This window comes from Rhamphochromis sp. 'chilingali' (genome assembly GCF_963969265.1).
Source record: "Rhamphochromis sp. 'chilingali' genome assembly, chromosome: 21".
Classification (NCBI taxonomy): domain Eukaryota; kingdom Metazoa; phylum Chordata; class Actinopteri; order Cichliformes; family Cichlidae; genus Rhamphochromis; species Rhamphochromis sp. 'chilingali'.
This window is the reverse complement of record NC_137949.1, coordinates 21,740,246-21,764,948: the sequence shown is the minus strand read 5'-3', so window position 1 is coordinate 21,764,948 and position 24,703 is coordinate 21,740,246. Positions and strand designations below refer to the sequence as shown.

The 24,703-nt window shown below is 40.9% G+C and overlaps 1 protein-coding gene across 1 annotated transcript; it reads left to right on the top strand.

Moving 5' to 3' along the window:
* The first annotated feature begins 429 nt into the window (after positions 1 to 429).
* Positions 430 to 5,157, top strand: zfp36l1a (zinc finger protein 36, C3H type-like 1a). Its single transcript, XM_080871578.1, has 2 exons — positions 430 to 598; positions 1,841 to 5,157. The coding sequence occupies exons 1-2, from the start codon at positions 548 to 550 to the stop codon at positions 2,906 to 2,908; spliced, it is 1,119 nt and encodes a 372-aa protein (XP_080727704.1). The 5' UTR covers positions 430 to 547; the 3' UTR covers positions 2,909 to 5,157.
* The last annotated feature ends 19,546 nt before the right edge of the window (positions 5,158 to 24,703 follow it).

Genomic DNA, 24,703 nt, shown 5'->3' with positions numbered 1-24,703 from the left:
TGGTAGCTGAAACCCCGAGGATAATACAGTAAACAACTCCAGAAGTACAAGATTTCCATTGCCCTACTCCTCTTCACTTGCCTTTGAAGGCTTCTGATCGGACTTTAGTTTTATATAAATATATTTAAGCTGCTTAATTATGAACTGAAGACACTTTTCCCTCCAACAAAATTAACTTTTAACAAATCTAACCCAAAGTTCAGATTCTCCGATCAAGAGAAAAAGAAACTTGTTTTTAGTGCTTTATCCCTCCTAACTGGTAGCCTAAGACGGTTTGGCATTCAAAGCTCACCCAGCACTGGAGTAATCTCACATAAACTGACAAACCAATGCAAGTTTTTTTCTCTACAGTTACTAAAGTTACTGAAAGTTCACGCCCGTTTTTTTAAGCTCCTCCCTGCAGTCGATTGATTAAAAAGCAAATGTCGGGGTTGGTGCAGGGCAGAGGGGGAGAGTTCAGTAGCTCTGAGCAACTTTCTAACAAGTAGACTGGCTTTCTTTTTTTTTTTTAAACTACTTTTGTGATTTGATTCCGGTCGCTGCAAAGATGACCACAGCCGTGGTATCGCCTTTCTTCGACTTCGAAGTAATGAACAAGGTAGCTTCCTAACTTTTCCACCCCCTTCTCTCTGTGTGTGTCTTGTGGGCTGACGTTAGCCTGTTAGCAGCGGGGAGTTAGCCGCTGTGGAGGAATGACGAGCTCCGTGCCCGCGGCCCTCTGCGCGGAGGCTGTTTTTGTTTTGCTGTTTATTGCTTTGTATTCCGCTTTGAGTCAGCTGCGTGTTTATTTGTTTGCTTCGTCTGTTATTTCCTCTCTTCGGCCTTGTCTCTTGAGGGTTTACGCTATAAGCGCCTTCAAAGTGGACCGAAGCGCTGCGGGAGCGTTAATTTAAAAATTGTTTAAAAACATGGTGTTTTTATTTACTTGTGTATTTATTTAATGTTCAACATAAGCCACATCCGCTAACTTTAATGTTATCTATGGTTTATGCTTTGAGGTCGGTGTGCAGTTTAGGCAGCCAGCGGCTGTTAAAGTGAAAGCTTTATGTCCTCTTTATTTTAATGAGATCACTTTTGCGCCACTTTTAATGCCGCTTTCAGAGCAGCCACATGCTCGCTAATCATTGACCAGATTTGGCTGGCTTTAGCCCACTTTCTGCCCCTATAAAACTACTTAAACTACCGGCATCGTCTCACCTTAACACTTGATGCGTAATTCGTTTTCATACCCCGTTTTGAGTGTCAGATTGCCTCTCAAAGCGTTTTTGTTTTTCTTTTAGCCTCCCTCTGGAGTTTGTTGGATTTTATTTACACTGTCATGTTTATGTAAATCATGACTAACTGTTCATTTCCACTAGTATGGAAATGTGTGAAAGCAGATCAGGTTTCCCTTGTAATCCACAGAATGTTTGGCCACTTTCTTTCTCTTTCAAATGATGCAGGCTCTTTGTAGCCCACACTGGTCGTCCACAGGCCTCTCATGTGCTGCTGTCCTATTGACTACACAGGCGCACACATTCCTAACCTGGGCAACTTGCCAAACCAGCTGCTGTTCTATAGGCCTGTATCCGCTAATGTGGTCTGAGCCAAAAAACAACAGTCATGCAGGCGGAGGTGTAGCCCCACCAGTCCCACAGTGCCCGTCATTTTTATTTATTTATTCAGGGAGAGTATCTGTACAAATGGTTTATAGGCTCGCCTAACAAGTGTTCAGTCACTTTCAGGAGTTGCATCAGGATGGCAATCTGACTTAAAAATCAGGGAGCTGCTGAAAGTAGCTTTTTATTTGTGCTCTACTTTTTCTAATGCTTGCATTTTCTGTCCTTTATTTTTCTTGCAGAACAAACTTCTCAGCTACAACAACAACCTGGGTGTCTCCCATCCAATGTCTGTTCCTTGCACTAGCACCAACGTGCCCATCTCCAGCTCCGCCGGACCCCTGCTGGACAGGAAGGCGGTGGGATCTCCCTCAGTGGGAGGCGTGTACCAGCGGCGGCACTCTGTCAGCAGCACAAAGTTCAACCAGAACCAATTTCTGAATAGCCTGAAGGCAGCGGACCAGTCCTCCTCACTCATCTCAGGGGTTGGCAATGCCAGCAACAACAAGGAGAACCGCCTGCGAGACCGCTCCTACTCCGAGACGGGCGAGAGGCTCATCAACAAGTGCCTAGGCCCTGCCAGTCCCACTGGCAGCAGCAGCCAAGTGAACTCCAGCCGTTACAAGACAGAGCTCTGCAGGCCCTTTGAGGAGAACGGTTCCTGCAAATATGGCGACAAATGCCAGTTTGCTCACGGAATCCATGAACTGCGCAGCCTGAGCCGCCATCCTAAGTACAAAACTGAGCTGTGCCGCACCTTCCACACCATCGGTTTCTGCCCATACGGGCCTCGCTGCCATTTCATCCACAATGCAGAGGAGCGTCGTGGACCTCCCCAGCAGTCCTCTCCTCTTAACTCTATGAACAAGATGGAGCGACCTCGGCTGCAGCACAGCTACAGCTTTGCTGGTTTCTCCAACTCAGTTGGGCTGAGAGACAGCCCCACCTCAGTCACCCCTCCACCCATGTTCTTCCCTGATGAGATCCCAGACTGGCCCAGCAGAAATCCCTTCACCTACTCCAGCCAGGAGCTGGCCAGCCTGTTCGGGCCCAGTCTCAATGCCGGTCCTGTAGGCACAGAGCCCAACACCCCTGCACCTCCCTCTCCAACAAGCACATCTTACTATTTCAGACCCATGTTGGAGTCCCCTCAGATGTTGGAGTCTTCATCCAGCCCCCCAGACTCTATGTCGGATCAAGAGGGCTACCAGAGCAGCTCTGGTGGCAGCCTGTGTGGCTCAGAGTCCCCCACGCTGGATAACACCCGCCGCCTTCCCATCTTCAGCCGCCTCTCCATCACTGATGACTAGACTGCACGCATCCACTAGTGACTTTTAAATTTGACGACACAAAGAACATGGCACTCCCCTCTACCTCTGCCCTTCAGACTCCCCTCTGCCCTCAAAGCTCCCTTACACATCACGTTAGTTCCTTGTTAGCATTATGAGGATATAATCAACTAAGGGAACCCTCAGCTAAATCTATCATTTCTTCCCACTTAATCTGCACAGCAAGTTTTAAAAGAAAGTACCCCGCCATGTGTCATAGTGCCAAAAAAGGAGAGGAAACTGAACAATGAAATGATGAGAACAACAATTGACTGTTTATGCCAGGTGCCACTTGTTTTTCTTTTTGTTTTTCTTCTTCTTCATGTATTATTGAATGTGTTGCAGCACAAGTGGCCTTGGAAAGGGGTGTGCTTTGCACTAGCCCTCATCCCCCTCCCCTCTCTCCCCTGCCATCCTCCCTGATGATACCACTTCCCCTGAGCTTGCTAGAGGGTGCTCAGTAATGTAACTGTAGCTCTACACCGCAGACGTTTTTACAGACTGAGTTAAGACAAACGGAGAGAAATGACAGACCCTGAAAATATATGAATAGTTTTTGTTTTTTTTTTGTTTGTTTGTTTTAAAAGAAATGGAGAAAAAAAGTGCCTGGGCAGTTTCTGCATGTGTTTAGGGTGAATGGACTACTGTTTGTTTTGGTTCTTTCTCATTTGCCCCCACCCACCTCCTTCTACCCCTCAGTCAAGCCCCGTCTTATGTAATTTTGAACCGGGTGAGTCTGCAGGAAGGACTTTGAACTGGAAGTTGGTTATGGCCCCCCCTCTCCTCCTGTTGCTGGTCACTGGCTGTTTCCCTTTTTTTTTTTTTTTTTTTTTTTTTTTTTTTTTTCCTTTGGGAAGGAAGTTGATATCAAACTGATCATTAAACCTGCAAGACTTTGTCCTGCACCTACACCTTCATCTTCACCGATCCGGGGAATTCCAGCATTCCCATAATATAGTTATACGTCGCATGACTTGACAAGATCGGATCTCCAAGCTATTTTACTTTACTTGTCCCCCTCCCATCTCCTTCACTTTAGAACCTGCTCCATGGAGCTCTCTACTCTCATTACATCCCTTTTTGCTTTCTTTATTTGATAATTATTTTTTATTAATGTTATTATTACGGTTATTATTATTTGAGAAACTTTCCAGACAGAAGGTTTGCGTGTCACTGCTTATTTAACTTATCAGAACATATTTATTGGTGATCATATGCATTTTTTGTTAATTTTGTTTTTTGTATTTATCTGGATAATGAACAATAGAATATATTTTCTTTTATGTTAAATTATGATCTTCCATATTAATCTAAAGATTGTGAAGACGTTTTTGTCAGTTTTCCTTTTTTTCACAGTTTAATATATTGTACTTCAATGACTTTTGTTCTGCAACTACACTTTGTCAAAATGAAACTTAATTTAAAGCAAGAAAAAAAAAATGCAAAAAAAGCTGTTTTGCGTTTTGATTATTTATTGTACTTTGTTTTTCTTACTCCCTCTTATTGGACTGCATTTCCATCTAAACTAGATTTGCTTGTATCCATTCCTCCCCTTGCACATGTTACAGTAATCTGACAGTAACAGTAGCTAACTGTTATGACATTAATTCGATTTTTTATTTTTATTTTTTTTCTCTCCCTGATCTCTTGTCCCCACTTTGAAGAGGATTATTCCTACTCGGGTTGATGGTAGACTTAAAGGGGTGCTAAAAAGAAAATTAGTAACATGACTCGTTTAGCAGAGTCTAGCAGTTCAGAGGCTGGCTGTGTTGAAATGTGTTCTGTCACCCAGTCTGTTATTACAAGCAATAGTTGTGACCAAATGAGTTGAAAGTATATCTTCTTTTAATTCAATTGGATGCTTGATCAGTGGAAGTGCCTCGTTTAATACATTCCAGGTAGCTAAGGGCTCTCCGCCTTTTTATATTTGATAATGGAGGACAATTTTTTTTTTTTCTCTTCTCTCTCCTTAAGTCACTTGTTCTGTGTTGCCTTTGTGTGTTCGGAAGAGGTGAACAAATTCTGACACAAAGAAAGTAAAACTGTTGAATGTATTTTATTTTTTTTTTCCCCAGCCATGTTTTTTCACTACAGTAATTTCTGTGAGTTTATATGAAAACCTGTTCTCTCTCTCTTTCTCTCTCTCTCTCGCTCTCTCTCTCTCTCTCTCTCTTTTTGTAAGTATTGATTGCAGTTAAGTCAATAAACCTGTATTTTTTTGAAAAGTTCAACTTTGTGATGAGTGGTGTGTAAAAAGTTCTGGGAAATTGAGCAAATATGGGGCACGTTTTATGCTCAGTTTTGGGTACCCATTCAAACTCTAGAGGGCTTCCCAGGAATGTGAGTTAAAAAAAAAATAAAATCAGTCTTATTCTAAAACCTTACAATTCCAGAGCTTAATCAGTATTCAAGTTTCTTCAGTATCAAAAAGTCCAATAATGGCTATGAGGAAGCTCTAATGACTGATACTGCATACTTTAAATGTGAAGAAAAAAGAAACTAGTTACATTTTGTAACATCATACCCAAGGAAACTTGGGTTTTAACAAAAGAGGCACACAGTATTATATTTGAGGCTGTAATCAGGTGAGTGCTTTTTCGATGCATAATACAGAACTAAAGGGAGTTTCGGTGTGGTGCAAGTTGATTGGTGAGCTGTGCTTGCAGCAGCCAAGGGTATTGACCTGGGGATAGTCAAAGTCTGAGCAGGCTTGATTACACAAAGACCTGGCATACTTAGTTTCAGCAGAAATATTGATCAGGGGGAGCTACTATAAAGTTTCCAAGAATTAAAAAAAAAAAAAAAAAAAAACAGATTTGATGAGGTTGTGACCTAATCAATATGTACACAAGGATATTTCAGGTAAAAAGGAGGATAAACGGTGCAGTCATAGTTAACACTATGCCTTGGGGTTAATTTGATATATTCTGTTTTTACATTGAGAATAAATACAGATAACAATCACAAGTTAGCCATTAATGCGAGCAGAGTGGTATTCAATTTCAGTAGCAACTTCCACTTCATGCACTCGACTCAACATACGCACCGCCTCTGCATTTCCTTGGCCTCTGGACACTTCCCGTCTGTCCATGTTTATATTCTCTCAGATTGCAAAAAAACCGGAGCAGCAACAGGAACTCCCTCCATACAATGGTGGGTGCTGACCCATCACAGCTGACCCATAGAGGCCTCCTTGTTGCTTTATCCCTGAGAACCTGGGCCTTGTGGCGTCTAGTCTTGATCCTTAGGTCCCTCCATTCTTCATCACCCACCAACCTACTCCCCCATCCCATTTTAGACCAGCTGGAAATGGTCTAAAAACATACTGGTGGCCACGATAAAGCAAAGAAAGTCCTTGATTACATTCAAAACCAGAGAGCATTCATGGTTCCTATAAAATAAAGCAATGATCAACACCAACCACGATGCAACAGCTTGTTTAGAAGTACAAAGGTGCTCTTAAGGAGTCAGCTTAAAAAGATGAGATGATATAACATGTATATTTAAATGCTACTGATGGAGAGTAATTGCTTGTTGAAAGGCCTCTTTTTTGTGGCTTTATGGAATGTTTTACCTGTGCAAAGATGGGTGTTGTGTTTGGGAACAATACAGTGAAAATTGCTTGGATTGCAGATTAATGTTTCTATGCACTACCCCTTTTAGAAACTTTGAAAAAGCCTGTTTGCATTCATTTCATTTGAATTCTACAAGAATTTGTTCATAAGAAACAAGGGTCTTGAAACTTAATTAACATCACTTGAAAGATATCATACTCTATATTTCTTTGTGAGAGAGTTTTTGGCAAACAAAACCAATATTGCATAGTGTTCTTGTATCTGCAGATGCCACACAGCGTATGAAACATCGCATACTGTCTTATTTGGTGCAAGCCTGAAGCAAGATGAAAGCGATGGAAACTTGTTACCACTTCAAAACTGTTCTGCGTATTTGGTTTTAATAAGATAAGAAGCAAAGAAACAACGAATTCAAAGGAAAGGCTTCTCAAGCTAAATCAGGTGAGCATTAGTGATGCACACCTTTTTCTTTGCTGCACCCTTTCAGAAGAACATGAAGTGCATGCAGTTTGAGGCTGATGAAAGAGGGCTGTTTCCTGTTTGTGTGGTATACGCATAGAGGCACCTTGAGATGAAGTACCAGGAAGTGGGTTTCTGAACCTCCGAAGGTGGCGGATGGAGGGGGTCGCCTGCTCTTTGATATGTTTTTGAAAAAAAGAAAAAGAAAGCTTCCATTACTTCATCAAACTTAACAGCAGGTAATTTTCCAATATGGAGACGATGCAGTGACACAGACCAAGCTCGTTCACTCATTGCTTCCTGCAAAACAGGATAAAGCAAGTTTGTAGTTCAGCTCTCAGTCCCAATCTCCATTCACCTTTAACCTGCAGGGTTGAGCAACAGAATGTCAGAGCGTGTACACTTTGCAATTGTGTTATCGCAGGAAGGTCTACCTCCTTGTTTGAGAAAGAGGTGAGTAAATAGTGCTGATGTTCTAACTGTCTTTTATCTACACTGACAGCTGAGAGAAGGGTGGCTGCAGTGCGGTGTGCATGCATGTGTGCATGCTTGTATGTCACTGCAGCACAGCAGGTGTTGTGGGACAACGGCTAAGGTCAACCTCGAGCGAGGAGGTTAGAGGGAGCTCAGAAATCTGCATGGAAAACGGTAAAGAGATCATCTGTGCAGCAGCAAAACACTGACCCGTGGACATCAAAAGCATAATTTTCTCAAATTATGCTTTGTCACTCTGTGCAAAACAGGCATACAGCCACCCATAAATTCCTAATTAACACATTACACAGTATTCAGGGGGGTTTAACCCATGTGAAGATAAATAAATCTATAAATAGTAATAATGAGCCATTTGCTCTGATGATTCTAAACTGAAACTCTGACAAATCAACCATGACAGGAAAAAAAGTCTTAGTGTTTGTCTGTCACAATCCCCATACGCTGACCTTGCTGTCAGATGACAGATTTGCCAAAGGCCTCATTTGCTCTTATACAGTGGCAATGCACAGTCATCCTCTCTGTTTGTCCTCACTTTTAGCTCTGCTCTTTGTTTGTCCATGACTTTGCAAAAGAGGTTGTTGGGAGTTAAAGTCTGGTTTCCTAAATATTGAAATTCTTAACTTAATTATGGGGATGTGTTTTATAATTTGTGCTAACAAGGGACCTTCTCATCCCCCCTCTAATCTCCTCCTGACTATTATCAGCCTGTAGTGAATGCATTTTACTGTTTGTGAAGTTTACCGTTTGAATACAAAACAATATAGATTAGTCACACTGAGTGACACAGAAAGTGGAACACCCAATACCTAAATCTATGGGGGAAAAAAACCCTTGTCGATAACTGCCTTAACAAAGAAAACAATATTAACTATGTCCTTTGAAAGAGCTGCATTACAGTTTGTAGAATGGCATCACAGCAGTGACGCCACCCTCTTTTATCAATAGCATCAACCTATTTTCACAACCTCATGATTTCCCCTACCATACATGTTTCTGGGTAATCATTTCATAAAATATCTTATCTGAAAGTCATGCTTTAGTAGTTGCTTTACAGTTAGCATTTTGGTAATCACACTGCTGCAATCTCAGTATACAGTATACAGTATATGCACTTTTTTTTGCTGCCCGCAGCAGCCAACGGGCTTTATCTTTGTAGGTCTATGGCTGTATGTGTCACAGCTAGACTCATTGCAGATCAACAAAGACAACAGTCACAAACACTCCCTGATCCCGTGGCTTTAATCCGGGCTCTCCACGCTGCTGTTATCTAGCCGACTGAGGCTGTGACACACTACTTACCCAATAATTACTATTAGCCGTGTCTGGATCCAGTGTCACATGTGCTTTTCCTCCCCTCAGGCTAAAGTGGCAACCCTTGACCTTTTAAAGAAAGGAAGAGAAAACACATGTGTTGAGCAGAGGAGCAGACAGGTGAGGAGGCTTCAGAGGAGAGGACTGGTGATGGCTGTCTGACAGGTTGTGGAAACACACCCTTCCACTCCTTACTGTGACAGAAAAACAAACACAAAGCCACTAGACTCTCGCTGAGCTCTGCGCTAATGGACAGGTGATGACTTTTTCCTAACGAGACACTGGCCCAGTGGAAACAGGAGATGAGGAGTGACCAATAGGAGAGGCTGTAACAAACCTGACACTGTTTTGCTTTGGGTTTCTGGTCCACTGGGCCGAGTGAGTCACACACAGTTCTCCTGAGTATTGAACCACTTCAGTCTTCCTGTCTTATGACTTCCAGCGTCACGGCCTGATGGGAAAAACGCGGCCTCCATTAGCAGAACAACACTTGCTCTGCTTTATTAAAATGCGAATTCTTGCTTAAATGGCCTTGACAAGCATTTGTACGACAATATTTCTATGACATTTATGAAGGTCACAGCGGGGCTCAGGGCAGCACTGATCATCCGGTAGGTTGTAAACAAGCCTTTTCTATCTGTAACTCACTCAAAGTCTGATTTTCCATCTCTGAATGAGTTTTAGGTGCCTGAAGAGGCACATTACACAATATCTCTCCATGTAAAAGCAAATAATTGTGCAAAAAATAAAGCATATTCATCAGCTAGTCACAAAGCTGAGCTTTGGCTTAGTTTTATTTCGAGGTAAAGTCTGTAAAAACTCCATGTTGGATATCGAAAAGACATGTTACTATATATCCAACTCTTTACTTATGCCTCTGTGTGTGACACAAGACAGTGAATGAGGTTAGCTCAAAGTCACTGAACCATGCTAAAGCTAAAAACAGCACGTTTCCTTACACGTGATTCTCAGTTTTGTTTTGCAGCATCTGTTTCCTCTGGTGACAGCGACACTGGAAAACAGTCTCATTCTCACTTCTTAAACGCAGTTTTCAGTTTCTCACTAGCTCAATACTGATTTAAATGACCTCACACGCACATACGCACACACACATGTACATATCACGCTCCTAGAAATAAACTTCCTCCTCCACCCTTACACCTACAGAAGTATATTAGAGAACGACAGACTCAAAGTTGGCTAACTATGAGTCACTCTGGCCTTTTAGAGGTAAAAGCAGACAAAGATGACATCAGTGACAGTTTTACAGGAAGTCCTTGCACCGAGGCCAAGTCTGCACTACACATAGACGATCATCTCTATCTGCAATCTAACACTCAAATGCACTCACATGATGTTGACTTTAAAAAAGTTTTTAAAATTATGAAATAGATAAAGTACAAGCCTTTTCATGGCCAGAAGGGTTTAAACAGTGTTTGAAAACCAGACAAAGAATGAAGAGAGAGTGACACAGAGAGTACGTCTGGACTTCAGTTACCCTCCTGCTAATATAACCATGACTGTATAAGTTTTTTTTGTTTGAGTTGTAAACAAGCCCTAGATACAGTATCTGGCCTTGGGACGTTAGGGAATAGTTAAAAGTGAACTCTGTCTCTATGTGCGTGTGTATTTCACAATGATCTGCTGGCGGAGACTCAGAGGGACAAAGATAAGAACTGACTGTGAGAAACCACAGATCTCACACCCACTCATTTACACGTACACACACATACGAGACAAACGTGCATGCATTCTCCCGCTCGTATGCAAGTCTAAGACAAACACACACATGCATTTAACAGCGCGCTCCCTCAGGAACATGCATGAGGCTTCTCATGATGGAGGAATTTTACTTTAAAAACAACCCAGATTGTTTGGAAGTGTTTGACTGCTGCTCAGATTTCTCAAGGCATGTCTTCGATCAAGATAAGGCCGACCTGAAACCTGTCAAGCTCGCTCCTGCACTGTGCTCGCCCTCAAGCATCACCTGCTAACCTGTTGTGACAAGCACTCGCGTAGGTAGAGAGGAAAAAAGGATTAAAGCCTAACTTTACATGAAGCCTTGAGTAATGCTGGCGTAAGGGCATTACTATGACAGACTCATCTTGTGCCCAGTGGGAAACACTTTTGCGCGAGACTTTGTAAACTTTACGAGAAGATGAAAAACAGTTGAGTCAAATTCTTATTATTATTACTAGAAGTGAAGTGTGTCTGGGTTCAGGGCTTGGGATCTGAGAAGTGAAACTAAAATTTGAGTCAGACCTAAACCACAAAAATAAGTTTCAAACTTCAGACTTGACTGCTTTGTGACTTGGCCTAAAATGACTTGCTGAAGTGTTAAACGGAGATAATACAAGGTCAATTTCAAAATGCAAAATACCATACTCTAGCTTAAAGTCTTAATTTGCAAACAATAAAGACAACACTGGTTGGATTGGTCCAGTAGGGTTTTGCTGTTACTACTTTGTGCTGGTATCACCATTGAGTGGCTGTTATTGAATCTCCAAATGAATATTGCTGTATAAATTACATTTGTCAGAGTGCTTTTGTTATTATGACTCTTTGCACAGTGCTTATCATGTTACACATTAACACACCAGTACAATTTTATATCAACATCATCCTGAACTTGTATATACAGGTACATTTATTCAGTCAAGTGTTTAAAAAAACACAATTGTTTATTTCTTGTTAAAAAAAATCTGCTCATAAAGTCTGACATCATTAGCCATCTCTGGGTCTATATTTTTCCCAAAATTTAACACTGAGAATCCAACCAGGGTTAAAAATTATCCAGAGTTTATCAGCACCAATAAAATCATCAGTGTGGCTGTTGTCCCAATATTACAGTAAGGCTTATCAAAAGGGCATCTATCAAAAAGAGGATTTACAAGGTTACTGGAATTAGAAATTGGTAGGAAGTTAGCTAGGCCAATGTTACACCATCGTATGACTTAAGCTTTCTATAAAAATAAAACATACTGCTCCTATATACATTTGGACGTCAACAAAGATTGAAAATTAAATACCAGGTAAATGTAAGGTTAGTGAGGTTGTCCTAGCTTACCTTTTATAACATGCTAACTGGTGGCTAGCTACAGTTAGGCTAATATAAACACATTAGCAAAGAAAAGATGTATTAAATGGTTAAATTGGATACATTTGGGTACATTTTTCCTCAATGCACATTCATGTTGAGGGTCCTAGATAAACTGAGACAAATGTCATCATATAGCAGCAAGAAGATGTTGAAAAAGAAAATCTATCTGTAACATGGAGTTAGTCATTAATATGTTGATGTGTGGTTTGGACAACTCGCTATGAAAAAGTCACGCTCCTGAGCTGGTGTTTGTAATGGTTTGTAGTGTAGCCTGTGAGTTTTTAAAAACTGAGGTTAAAGATGAGTTGCACATGAGTAGAGCTAATGAAAAGCCAGAGAGGCCAAGAGCAACCACCGATGATTTTTAGGGGCTTGTTTCTATCAAATAAAACAAGAGACAAAGTGTTACAACACCTTAAACCTTGGACCTTGGAACAAGGTTGATAGGTCATCGCTTAACAAGCAGATTGTATTGGCAAGCAGAGCAATAAACTGGTCCAGAGGTGTGTGTTCTGACACCTTACTTATGAGCCTTGAAAACATTGCTTACATTTCCAAAAAAGTGAAGCCAAGGCCTCTAGAGCTCTGTATTTTTGAAGCCACAGATTCAGTTGAGCAAACATGCCAAATCAATCCAGGGAATGAGTCATCACATAATTGAAGACTGACTGGCTCTGATTTTTAACCCTTAAATACCAAATATAAATAAGAGTTACAACTAAGCTTCACATTAGAAGATCTTGGGGGTTTACAGTATTCAGAATAATCTGCAATACCTTGCCAATCACCTGATATTTTAAATAATATTGCTTATTTGTCTTACTTTAGTTTTCACATTGCCATCTCCTGCATATAACCAATACCTGCTTGCTGATAACATCCCTCAAAAAAGCAGTCAACGTAGTAGAACCACTTAGAAAAGTTCCCAACCCTAATATTGATGTGTTCTTAAGGATTAGAGCTTTAATTTAAGACTCACCTCGGTAGAAAACATCTTTCCTGGGGTCTACATCTACCCAAGAAAAAGCTAAATCACCTATACAATAGCTTCACATGGGGAAACAATAAATTGGTTCTCTGAGAGGAACTCATCTGGGTTTTCCACTCTGAGAATCAAACATCATTGTTATCAGTGACACAGAAAAACAAGCAACAAGTTCAATATAATGTGTGAGAGCTGACTGAGGCCCAAAGGAAGGCCGCAGCACAATGCATGGCAAAAGAGCTCTCGATAAATCACAGCCCTAACCTATTCGCCACCTGTGTCCGCTGCCTTCCCAGAAACACAGTCACATAGGCAGCTGCCCTGCTCTGGAAAATCGTCACGGCCATAATACTCAGACACGAAGTCACACAACAGGAGATTTGGATATCAAATGCCAGCAATGAGTAGAACAAACTCCCTCTTTAATGTAGAAATTGTTACTTTGGCATAAGATTTTAGAATGATGTTCCACAGTGGTGCACACTCAGCTGTACAAATTTATGCCTTGCACACATGCGATCAAACAACACAGCCATTAATTAGATTAGAAAGCCCTCAGCTATTTCTAGTTTTCAGTCTTAAAAGTGCATTGTGGTCTAAGTAAAACCAAAGCCTGAAATAAATTAAAGTCATCCATAAACCATAATGATATTAACAGTGAGACAGTGCCATTCAGATTTATAATGTTTCCCAGTTAAAGTTTGTCAGAATTTCTGGAGGTGACATATTATATGTGTGTCTGTGTGTGTGTGTGTGTGTGTGTGTGTGTATATAGTCATATGTAAACACATCCGAATGTGTATGAGCATATAAACACATATAAATGTGTATAAGCATGTGTGCTGAAGGGGGAGGGTTGTTTACTTGGGCAGCCTCTCAGAGAGTGTCTCCTGGCCGGCTCCCACTTCCTGCCCCTGGAGCAGCAGCCTGTCTAGTCAGCCACCTCAGGCTGACAGGGAGACCACATGCTAAAAGACTTATTGGCCTACTTTAGAAGACCTATGGGGTAGAAGGGGACCATAGGCCTGCTTTGGGTGGGGCTGGAACTTTTCTCTCTCTTTTTTTTGAAGCAAGATTGGGGGGTCTATGGGGTGTCTGATTTTTTTAATAAAGCTCTCAGCCAGCCTCCCCTCTCTCCCTGGTTTCTTCTGAGTGCTTACAGCTGCGGGGGTTGAGAAGGGGGGCATAGCGGAACAGAGCTCTGCATAGAGAGAGCCCTTCATGAAGTCACATCTGGACCTTTCCCAGAGAAGTCAATGGAGCAGAGAGGCTAATGAAAGTCTTAAGTTATGTAATTGAGCTCTTCCATGTGCACCAGACGGTAATGTTGGCTTGATCTGCAACACAGGAGGTTAGCAAAGTCTTATGGACATTTATGCCCCTCGCAAAGGTCTGATAAATTCAGTCGGGCTCATGTTGCTACTGCCATGCCTGTAGCATGTCACTAACTCAGAATATTTGAGTTCCAGCCCCTTACATGGAGTCCCTGAAGTAAGAGACTTGGCCTGTGGAGCATAACAAACAGGGTTTGGCATTTACTGTTACTAAAAGGCTTACTTAGGTTGATTAGCCCATGTTGTTTTTGCTGTAGTTAGGCTTCCAGTGTCCAGCAGCAGTGGAAAATCACTAGAGAATTATGAACATTAAGTATAACGCATAATTAAATGTGGTGTACAATGATTCTTTTTGAACTTTGTTCAAAGTGTAAACGATTGTAATGCAATTTTGAGCCTTCCAGTTTATGACAAACACATGTCCGCTGGTGTATTGTTATGCTTAGCCGTGACTGGAGCAGAAAGGCTGTAAAATAAACTGCCTGGCTGCTTATGAGTCAAACAGGCAAAGAGCGATCTGCGCTGTGGGATTACATGGTAAGAAGTGGATTGATGAATGTTCGAGAACACCTACACACACAAGTGCACAGAGGCAAACAAGCATGTAGTTTTGTATATATACATGTGTGTGTGTGTGTTTGTGTTTCCATATGTGTGAGACAACTGTCTGGATTGAATAAGGTCTCCTGTATCATCCCCAGCTTTGATTTACCTTCCACAGCCGAAGGGAGTAAAAGGAGGAGCAGCCAAAGCAGAGGAGATGCTCTTGAAATGAACACCTTGGTAAAACCTGCTGATGTATAAAGTGTCAGTGCTGGGCCCCTCGGTGGCGTCACGCCAAACCAAGAGCCACTATCACCTCCACCGCCGTCACCACCACACCACTCTGCCTTCCATTAATAAAGGAGAAGAATAACAGTGACAGAGAGGAAGATAGGCCAGAGCAACGATACATTACCTGGCAATTAGATGAAGGGCGGAGGCAACGAGGGGAAATGTAGACCATATGGGAGGCTATGTGAGAGGCCACCTGACCCAAGGGGCCCACAACTCTCAAATCAACGCTCCTCGCCAGACTGGACCTGTTTGAAGTCTTACATAATTCTTTGAATACCACCCTCTTCTGCTTTTCTCTCCACTGTGTTTCCAACTTCTTCTCCTCCTCCCCTCTTGCCCTCTGCTTTCCACTCTGAGACCACAACCACAGAGACAGTTCCCGGCCAAGACAAACACAGCCCTGAATCAAATCAATTTTTGAGAAGTTATGGTGCAACTATTACAGATTAACACGCTGTCGACAAGCCGCATGAGACGGTCCCCTGACGAGTGTGAGAAGAATGAAGACGGTCACAGCTGTAACTTAAGTGATCAGGCACACAAGAGACAAAACAGGGATTGCCATTGACAAAGTCTTTCTTCAGGTCTCTTTTATATAACATGCATTAGTAATCCTGATGATTATTCCCTGGACGTTTCTCAGTGGAAATAAGCATACCGTGACACAGATCTCTTGTGGTGAGTTATTACAGGGCCTCTCCTTGTGTTTTCCAGTGCTTAAAAAGAAAAAAAAATCTCCAAACATTTCCTCTGTGAAGGAGCAAAAGTTTAGCCTTATTAAAACAAACATGGGATACCTTATGAGAATGGATTTTCATTTTGGTAAATACACTTATTTGCTTTCTTGCATCTTATTTAATGAGAGGATCCATAACATTCATGTGTCCATAAAACATGAAGCTTAGATAAACAAAAGGACAAGAAACAGCCACAGTGACTGTCCAAAAGTAACAAAATCTGCCTGTCAGCACTTTCGAGGTTCATTTATTACACATGAGGTCTTTTTTGTTTAAACTGCTGTTTTAAAATAACAAGGAAGGGAGTTTTGCATCTGAGTATTTCTTGGTGGGGTCCTAACATGAAAAGACTCCATACATACATACTCTTGATCACTTATCTACTTATTGCTGGGAGCGCTGGTACACTCTGAACAGGTCATCGAAAAGACTCACAACTAAGAAATACTCTGGGGCCGTTTATAAAAAAAAACACATCTTTTCCATTGTTTACTGATGGAATAAATATAACATATTATTACGTTTGTAAGCAGTTCTTTGGCTAGAATCAGGTTTACTTTTTGACTCGCACTCTGCAGACACAAGATTCTGTGCGACTGTGTAAGTGAGATCACACACACTGAGTTAAGTGACACACAAATTTGAGCAAACTAATTTTAAACTCAGCTAATCAGTTGTTAGTCATATCTTGACAAATGGGCTAGAGATATGAGAGCAAAAAAGCGAATAAGCGCACACAGTGCGTGACGGTTCATCCACCAGCTCGACCTGGCTAGCTGATGAACGGCTCGTGGCCAGGTCTACTCGGATCCAGAAGGGCCAGCAGCAGCTCTGTGGAAATACTGACTCACCAGCACGGGGCCTTAATTCAATTCTCCCTTCTCACAGCTGCAATGGTGGTGGGGGAGAAAGAATTTTATTTCTAAAACACCTCTATTGTTACAACACAAAACATAAAAGAGCTAAAGCAAACTTGCAAGAAAACCAAACCACAGTGTGCACAGGAATAAATCTCACACCTCACATAAACAAGCCCCAGAAACTAACTCACATTAAACATCAAGCAGCACCATGGCACCCAAGCCTCCATAAAAGAAAGGAGTGAGAGACAGAAAGCTGTATCATTAAGGTGGTTGGACCACTGGTAGACTGCCGGCCAATTATAAGCCTCTTATTAGACAACTCTGCTCAGAGAACTTGTGGTCTAATCATATAAAACTTTGAGTACCAGCTCCCTGTGTGCTGCACCACTGGCTTATTAGTTACTGCTCTGTTTTTGGTGCTCCGCTGCGGCAAATTGACTTATACTTTAGACTTACTTTAAAATGCTGTTTCGAGGGAGGCCCTTCTGAATTCTAACAAAAAAAAAAGCACAGGGTGAAGCGGCATTGAGGTGTCATTAAAGTCACAGTTTCTTTCACACTGTTCTGTGCAGTTGATGAAAGCTCAATCTTTCATCAGTCTTGCTCAAACATTGTTCTAAGTAATATGGACAGAGCAACAGCAAATACACTGAAAGTTAGGTCATGCTTGCTTAAAACAGGCATATAATATCATGCAAGAAAGTTGAAAATACCATCAACTCAGTGTTTTTGTTCCTTTGTGCATTAATGTTGCAGATTGGAGACACTTTTTTTCTTTTTGAACCAGGTCATTTCACCTCCAAGCAGAAAAACAGAATTTAATCACTGACATTTTTTTTAATCTAACACAGGAAAACAGGAAACAGCAGTGATAAAGGAAGTCGAAGTGAATAACAACAACAGCAATAGCTGTGGTGAAAGAAGCATGACAATTTAACTGTTTGAGTCCTTTAAGGTTTCAGATGCTCAAGCAATATCAAATGAACAGTTGGAAAAGTGCAGATGTTTACATCAACATGTAAACACAGGCAGGGGAGAATAGAAGGGAATGGGACTGCATTGCCCTCTAATCATATGACATTTTAGAGCGTTTGCAGACAGCTTGATGTGGGGGCTGGTGCTGAGCGTGGAAGCATGATCTGTTCTGCAAAAAACACTTTTGTTTCAGCATATATGTATAAACCTCGGCCATTTGCATGCATTTAACCTTTCATTTGTGGTGAAGAGCGATGGCTGCAGGGAAAAGAAGTTTAGCATTACAAAGGGCATGAAGACAAAATGCAGATTTGTTTGTATTAGTGGAATAATTCAACAGAAACCGAGCTAGAGCAGGTAAGCAATACAGCCTCACCGATAAACAGCTATTGAAGGAGCTGGCTCTCTCCAAACTTCACAAATCTGCTTACCAGCAACTGCACTTGTTTTGTTTCACCTATTAATAACCAGAAAAACAATTTCCATCCTGATGTCACAATGACATTTCCTGCCAGACATGAAGGGGAATAGAAACACAGAATGACACTGAATAAAACAGCTTTTATCAAAAATTCATAAAAATGGCATCTTTACTAACAAATAAGGATAGAAAGCAATCACTAGTGGAGGTTTTTCAACTTTGGCCACTGTTATGTCAGGTATACTCCTCTGCCTCTCTGAATGCAAAGCTAAACCAACCATGTTGGAGCTCTAGTGGTATCAATCTTCTCATCTACTTCTTATCTTGAACTTAAAGGCTTTTGTCACGATAAAAAAAGAACTATATCTCTGAACTGACTCATTAGTGACTAATGCCAGCCCAGCTTACGCCTTAAAGTGGAAGTTGTAATTCTGATCAACTGGAACCATTACAGTTTGTCTCAATGAACATATAAAATTTTGTGACAATTTTGATCCGAGTTATTTTTTGAGTCAATTTACCTTTGTGCTTGGACACTAATCACTAGATTACATCTTGTTACTATTTCCAGAAAAACTTTGAGGCTGCTTAAAAGGACCGAATATGTGTATTTCCTCAAGTACTGTTTTCATTGTTTTTAAGTGTTTGAATTTTCAAGAACTCAGAGGAAATCTCCGTACACGGAAGCAGCTAGCACTTAAACACTGTTTTTATTGAGTTGACAGGCATATAAAAACCTCTGCAATAAAGGCAATATGACTACTATATCTGGACCCCCACGCAAACACGCAGACAACAACGACAAGGATTAGATCTTAGAATAAAAACACAAGCCAATGTTTCTCACCACCTACACCCCCCTGTGTTCACTCTCCAGTCCGGGATTTGGTGTGAATCTGGGTTCCAGCAGCTGTGTCGTGGGCTGCAGAGACCTCTTGGTCTCCAGGCCAAGTTCCATGTCCGCTCTGATTATAGCACTAGAACAATGCGGGCCATTGTGGAACAGTTAGTCTGGAGCCTTTTCAGTTTTCTCCATTTCCTTCAAACACAGTCATTCACACATATACACACAAAACAGCTGGAATGGACTAAAGCACTGAGAGAATCACTTTAGGGTAAAATGTATGGCATTTTTTCTTTCTTTCTTTTTCTTTTTTTCCCTTTTTCTGAATGAGCATGAAATATAGTTGACTTGGTCCCTGGTGCTCAGGCAACCTGCCAAGACTTGAAGCAGGCAGTTGAAATTCATCACAGTTAGGCACACACAAAACATGTGCAGTCACATATACACGCACATGCGCTCATGCACATACACCCTCACTGCAGGAGACCTCAGGCCACAGGGGAAGAACAATCTCACATGCCACACAGTGAGGCTCTCTGCAATTAGACAGTCACTTTATCACACTACAAACTTCTCTCTTTCCATCGCTCTCCCTCCCTCACACACACACACACACACATACACACCCAAACAAACACACAGAGGTGTAATCACTCACAAACACACTGCCAAACTCAAAACTGCTATTATCTGTCATTAGGGACTCACACACACACACACACACACACACACACACACACACACACACACACACACACACACACACACACACACACACACGGTTAGAAACACATCTCGCAGCCTCACATTCTCCATAAGCAGTCAGCTTTGTGCCACTAGCCAGCACGTTACAGCAAAGTGCAGTAGCATGAGTACAGAGAATCCCCATTATGAACAGAGACGTTTTATGTTATGTCTGTCCCTCAAGGGGAAGAGAGGGGAGAGCAGTCATGACCCCTTTGCCCCATAGCCTTTGACCCCTTACCCTGGGGGTTCAGTGGTCATGCTGAGAGTCAATGATGTACACAGGGGTACATAGAAGCATTACCCTTTATATGTGTCCTCATGTCTCCCCCTTCACCCGTATTTCCTGGAGCACATCTTGAGTTCTACTGTTCTGCATGTGGGCTCATTTCAACATGCAACCTAATGCACATAAGTCACTTTTAACACATGGTTACAGGCATGCAGGGTGTATTTATTTATGAAAAGACACAGTGTATCACTCACATTTGCTGTACCCTTGTATTTACAGAGTAAGCAACTCCATTCAAGCAGTCACTGGGAGATAGTTTCGGACCCAGAGAGCAAGGCTATGATTAAAATTGTTTACATGGGTTTTTTTTTCCCTTTCCAAAGACTAGTATGCACTTTTATTTTGATGTTTACTTTTGTAGGTGTTGGCCAAATTGCATCTGCTGCTTAGCAATTGATATTTTAGGAAATATATTTTATTTTATTTTTAGCTTCCTTTGACACCCAACACATGTGGCCGCAACTGAATAAATCATCAACTAAGAGACTCATAGTGTGAACACCGATAGTGATTGGTCAATAAGAGTCATCCTTTATTCTTTCAGCATGTTTTTGACTGCCGCAGCAAGAAATAAGAGTTGGACAGGACAGCACAGAAAGGCATGGTCAGACTCACTCTAAAGCATGGGCAACTGACTCTGTGTATTACCTGATGAAGCTCAGAGATTATTTGAGTTTAGCCACAGTAAATGTTGCATTTTTTCTGTGGACCGTGATACATCTTATAGAAGTAATTTAAAATAAATTCACTGTATTATTCTGAGAGAAACTTACTTTGGGAACAAAATGGAATTTTTAATCAATTTCAAAAGACCCAAGACAATAAAATAGGAAACACAAAGGTTAATAAACAACCCTTTTTTATGTTAGGTCACTAAAAAGCTTTAAAAATATGTAAAAGGGAGTACATCCTTAATTGTGAAGGGTTCAAATCCAAAAATGTTCGGGAACAGCAGCTATTTTATTATAACCAGCTGCAACTGTTTAGTTTCTCACTTAACCTGCTACTTTGCAACTTTTTCTACTTCTTTTGCAACTTAATACAGTTAACTACTGATTCATATCTCAACTCTATATTATAATTATAGTGCTAATTTTCACTTACCTTCAGACTAAGCTATTTTTTAAAATCCAAAGTAGCTAGTGTAAGAGAACATGATCTGCCCAAGTAAAGGCTGATGATGTGCTCATCTGCTTCTTTCATATAAAACCAGTGTGTCTCAAAAAATGAACTCTCTCTGTGGAACAGGGAGCAAAGCATGGGGGAGTAAAGTTCAGGAGATGACGCCAGAAAAGATAAACAAATGCAATTCAACTTGACATCATTTCCTTTGGTGTAAACATGCAGATGCAAACAGTGCTAAGACCAGATGGGATGACTTGGAGTGATTTGAACAGATACATAAAATGTTTTACATAAGATGTATGGAGTGCATGTCTACATGTGTATATGATTATATAAAGCCGTCCATGTTTTCCAGTCTCTAATGATGCAAATGGAAGCGACTTTGAGTTGAACCTGCTGCCACTTCATATCAGTGTCTCCTTTCAGTCTTCTGATCCGTATAGTTGCCATTAAAGACACTAGAGTTGTCTGGCTGATGTTGGGATACGTCTGGCCCTGCCTGTACACCCTGAGCTATTTCTCTTACCCTATAAAGCTGGTTTGGTTTCAAACAGGCTGCTACAGGTCCCCGCATCTGGGATCAGGACTGGGAGACATGGAGTGAATCTTGCCTGTGCACTGCTCTGTGTGTGTGTGTGTCATTGTGTGATTGCAGATAGTGAAACAGATTTGCTAGAAAGGGCAAACGTGTTGCTGCATGCTGCTAGGATCTGCTGTTTTCTTTTCAGTGAGTAATACTGTAAAATAATCTTTATATAACATCTTCTCAAAAAAAAAATAATACAAAAATAAAGGCATTTGGAATTAAACCCCTAAAGCAAATAAAAGCAAACCTTTGTATATATGTAGTAAATATATAAACCTCCAGTCAAGAAGGAAAAATGTGTATTCCCTGAATGGCTGTTGAGTTGTTTCTGGAGGTAACTGGCGGTTGATCAATGAAAGTAGAGACATAGAGCATGCTGCTTTGGTTGCCAACTGCTTGTTGCAGTCACTTGTAGTTGAATAAAGACACTGACATATGCGAAAAATCTCACGAACTACTACAGTAGTTGTAGTAAAACTTGAAGAAGTGCAATGCAACCCAAAAAAGGAGGCTGCTTGAGTTTAATGTAAAAGCTGGAACTTTAGAAACACGATGGCTGGAGCACAGAGGCAAAACTTTTATATTCAAGGTGAACAGCTTCTGTTTCCAGTGTGTGTTGCACTTTTCAGTTTCACTACTGCTGGCAAATAGTTTGCGAATAAAGAGAAGTCAGCAACGTTCCATTCCAACTACTGGTGGCCGCAGTAACTCATTAGTGACCAGTGTACAAAGCAATCATAGGGAAGGTGTCCGTGCAGCACCATATACCTCTTTGTGACCAGTTTTACACTAGTGACTTTCACAACCTCAAAGAACCCTCCCGAACTGGTCACAGAATGCATGTTTTTCTCTAGCACCTGGTAGTTTCTGGGCCTGAGGCTTTAAAGTTCTCTTTTTTCTTATCTCTCCCTTTGGCACTTTTTTCCATTAAAAAAACATAAAATAAATAAAGCTTAAATACTAACTAGCTAGTTAAGTGGTAACAAGCTTGCTAGCCCAATTAACACATTTACCATTATCCCCAAAGGGGCGGATGGGGCAGAGTGATGTATAAATAATATCCGAATTTAACAGGGAGCCAATGTTGTATCCTCCAAATGATACTAAGAATATTAGACAGTGAAAAGCCATATCTCTTCTGTGTTGGTTGATTTTGCTTTAATTATATAGGGATGCAGTAAATTACAGCATACAAAAATATGATTTATATCAGGGTTTCTTAAGAAATTAGGTCAACCAGCAGGGCGTGTTTTCTTGTTTTACTTGCCTTATCAGGAGAGCGATTAGAAGAATTGCTCACAACTTTCTTAGTATGAGTATGACTATCCTGCATGACAAAGCATAACATCTGCTAATAAAATTACAAATTTGCCACTAGGTGCATTTGTTAGATCCTGAAACCCTCGACTGGCACCTGATTGTTGTCTTTCACAGGAGGTTCCCCTTGTGTTGTGGAACACTAGCTGCTGAAATTTCCATTTTCCAACCACTTTAGAAATAATTCTGTCACACTGGTTTGACACCCGAGAGTGAAAGATGAACCTTGACCGTGGAAACGCCGGTAAACAAAACAACTTCACAACCACAAATTCCATTTCCTGACTAAGCTGGAGCATTAAACCATATCACAAAACCAAGATAAAAACAGTATTACAAACACTTTGAATGAAATCCAATTTAGCTAAATAACAAAGAGATTTTCCTCTTATGAATCAATCCATTGGACAATGAAGTCTATGCTTTTAAACACAGCTATAACTTGCCCCAAATGACTTTTTTCAACTATATTTTTGATTTAGTGTTTCTTTTTTAGTCACAAATGTTTACAGTAACTATGGATAAGCAGTTTTACAGGCTTCTTCTTCTGATAAACATGATGGAAAAGTATATTTGTGTATAAAGAGTCATATTTATATTGTATTATATGTAAGTAATACAATTTAAACTGGTAAACAGGTGTAAGCTGTGAGTGAAAATGAGAGAGTGTGGCTCCTAATATGTCTGTGGTGAAGATTAATAAGAATAAAAGCTGTAAACATATATTTCAACCTAATAATAACGACATAAAATCAGAGCTTAGCCTTTCTACTCCTCTGTCGGGAGGTGATTGTGCAAGGCACCCTTGCATCAGACACCCTATGACAGGTTTGATAAGAGTTGATGGACGTGATTGCACTTCATGCCTCGGGTCCTCGCAGTTTGGCAGGGTTGCAGTCAGGCAGGACCAGACAAGCTGCAGCTCACAAGAAAGGACATGATCACGTGATCGCAGGATAGGATTTGAGAAAGCGTACAATAAAACTGCCTTTTCTAGAAGGGTCAGAACACAGGGTCGTCTAACTCTGCAGCTGCCTCAAGTAGTTCAAGTGAGTTCAAGTGGAGTAATCACCTCATTTACCGCAAGCCCGTTTACCTCAAAGAAAACGTTTTTAATTACATGCAGTCACATGTTGCACGAGTAGCATGATGTGCACTGTGCTTGAACAGGATAAAAACAACACATGCAGTTGGGTGTGTCTGAGTTATTATTCTCTTCATAGAAATTTCTCTGACCACAATCAGCAAACACAGGTATCTTCTTCTGTTGCCAAAATTGTGTCATACTCTTTATTTGCACAGCTCATGAAGAAGTAACTGAAGCTTAATCTCCTACAATTAGGACATGAAAGATTCAGAATTCAGAAAAGTGCTAGCAGACAAGTGAAAGAGATTGTTGGTATATACAGACTGCATTCATTAGCTCATTACTGGCTTCATAACACCCAATTTATCATGTTTTAGATACATTATTTAAAAATACTACAAATACTGGTGACGATTTTCCACAGAGTAATTTAAAAATATTTAGGTTGTAGTTTCTAGATACATTTTTCTTTAGTAGGAATGTCAGCTGTTGGTGGCAAATTAATTTTCGATCTATAACTCAATCAAAAATGTGTCAGTGTTCCGTTTTAAGACTTCAAACCCTTAACGGAAAGAAAATGATGGACACACGTGAGAAACTGAAGCGGGGTTGCCAACGCTCACACCTCAGATGTGTGAACAATGCTTTTAGTGTCATTCTCTTACAGTTATGCTGTTCTAACAAATTTCA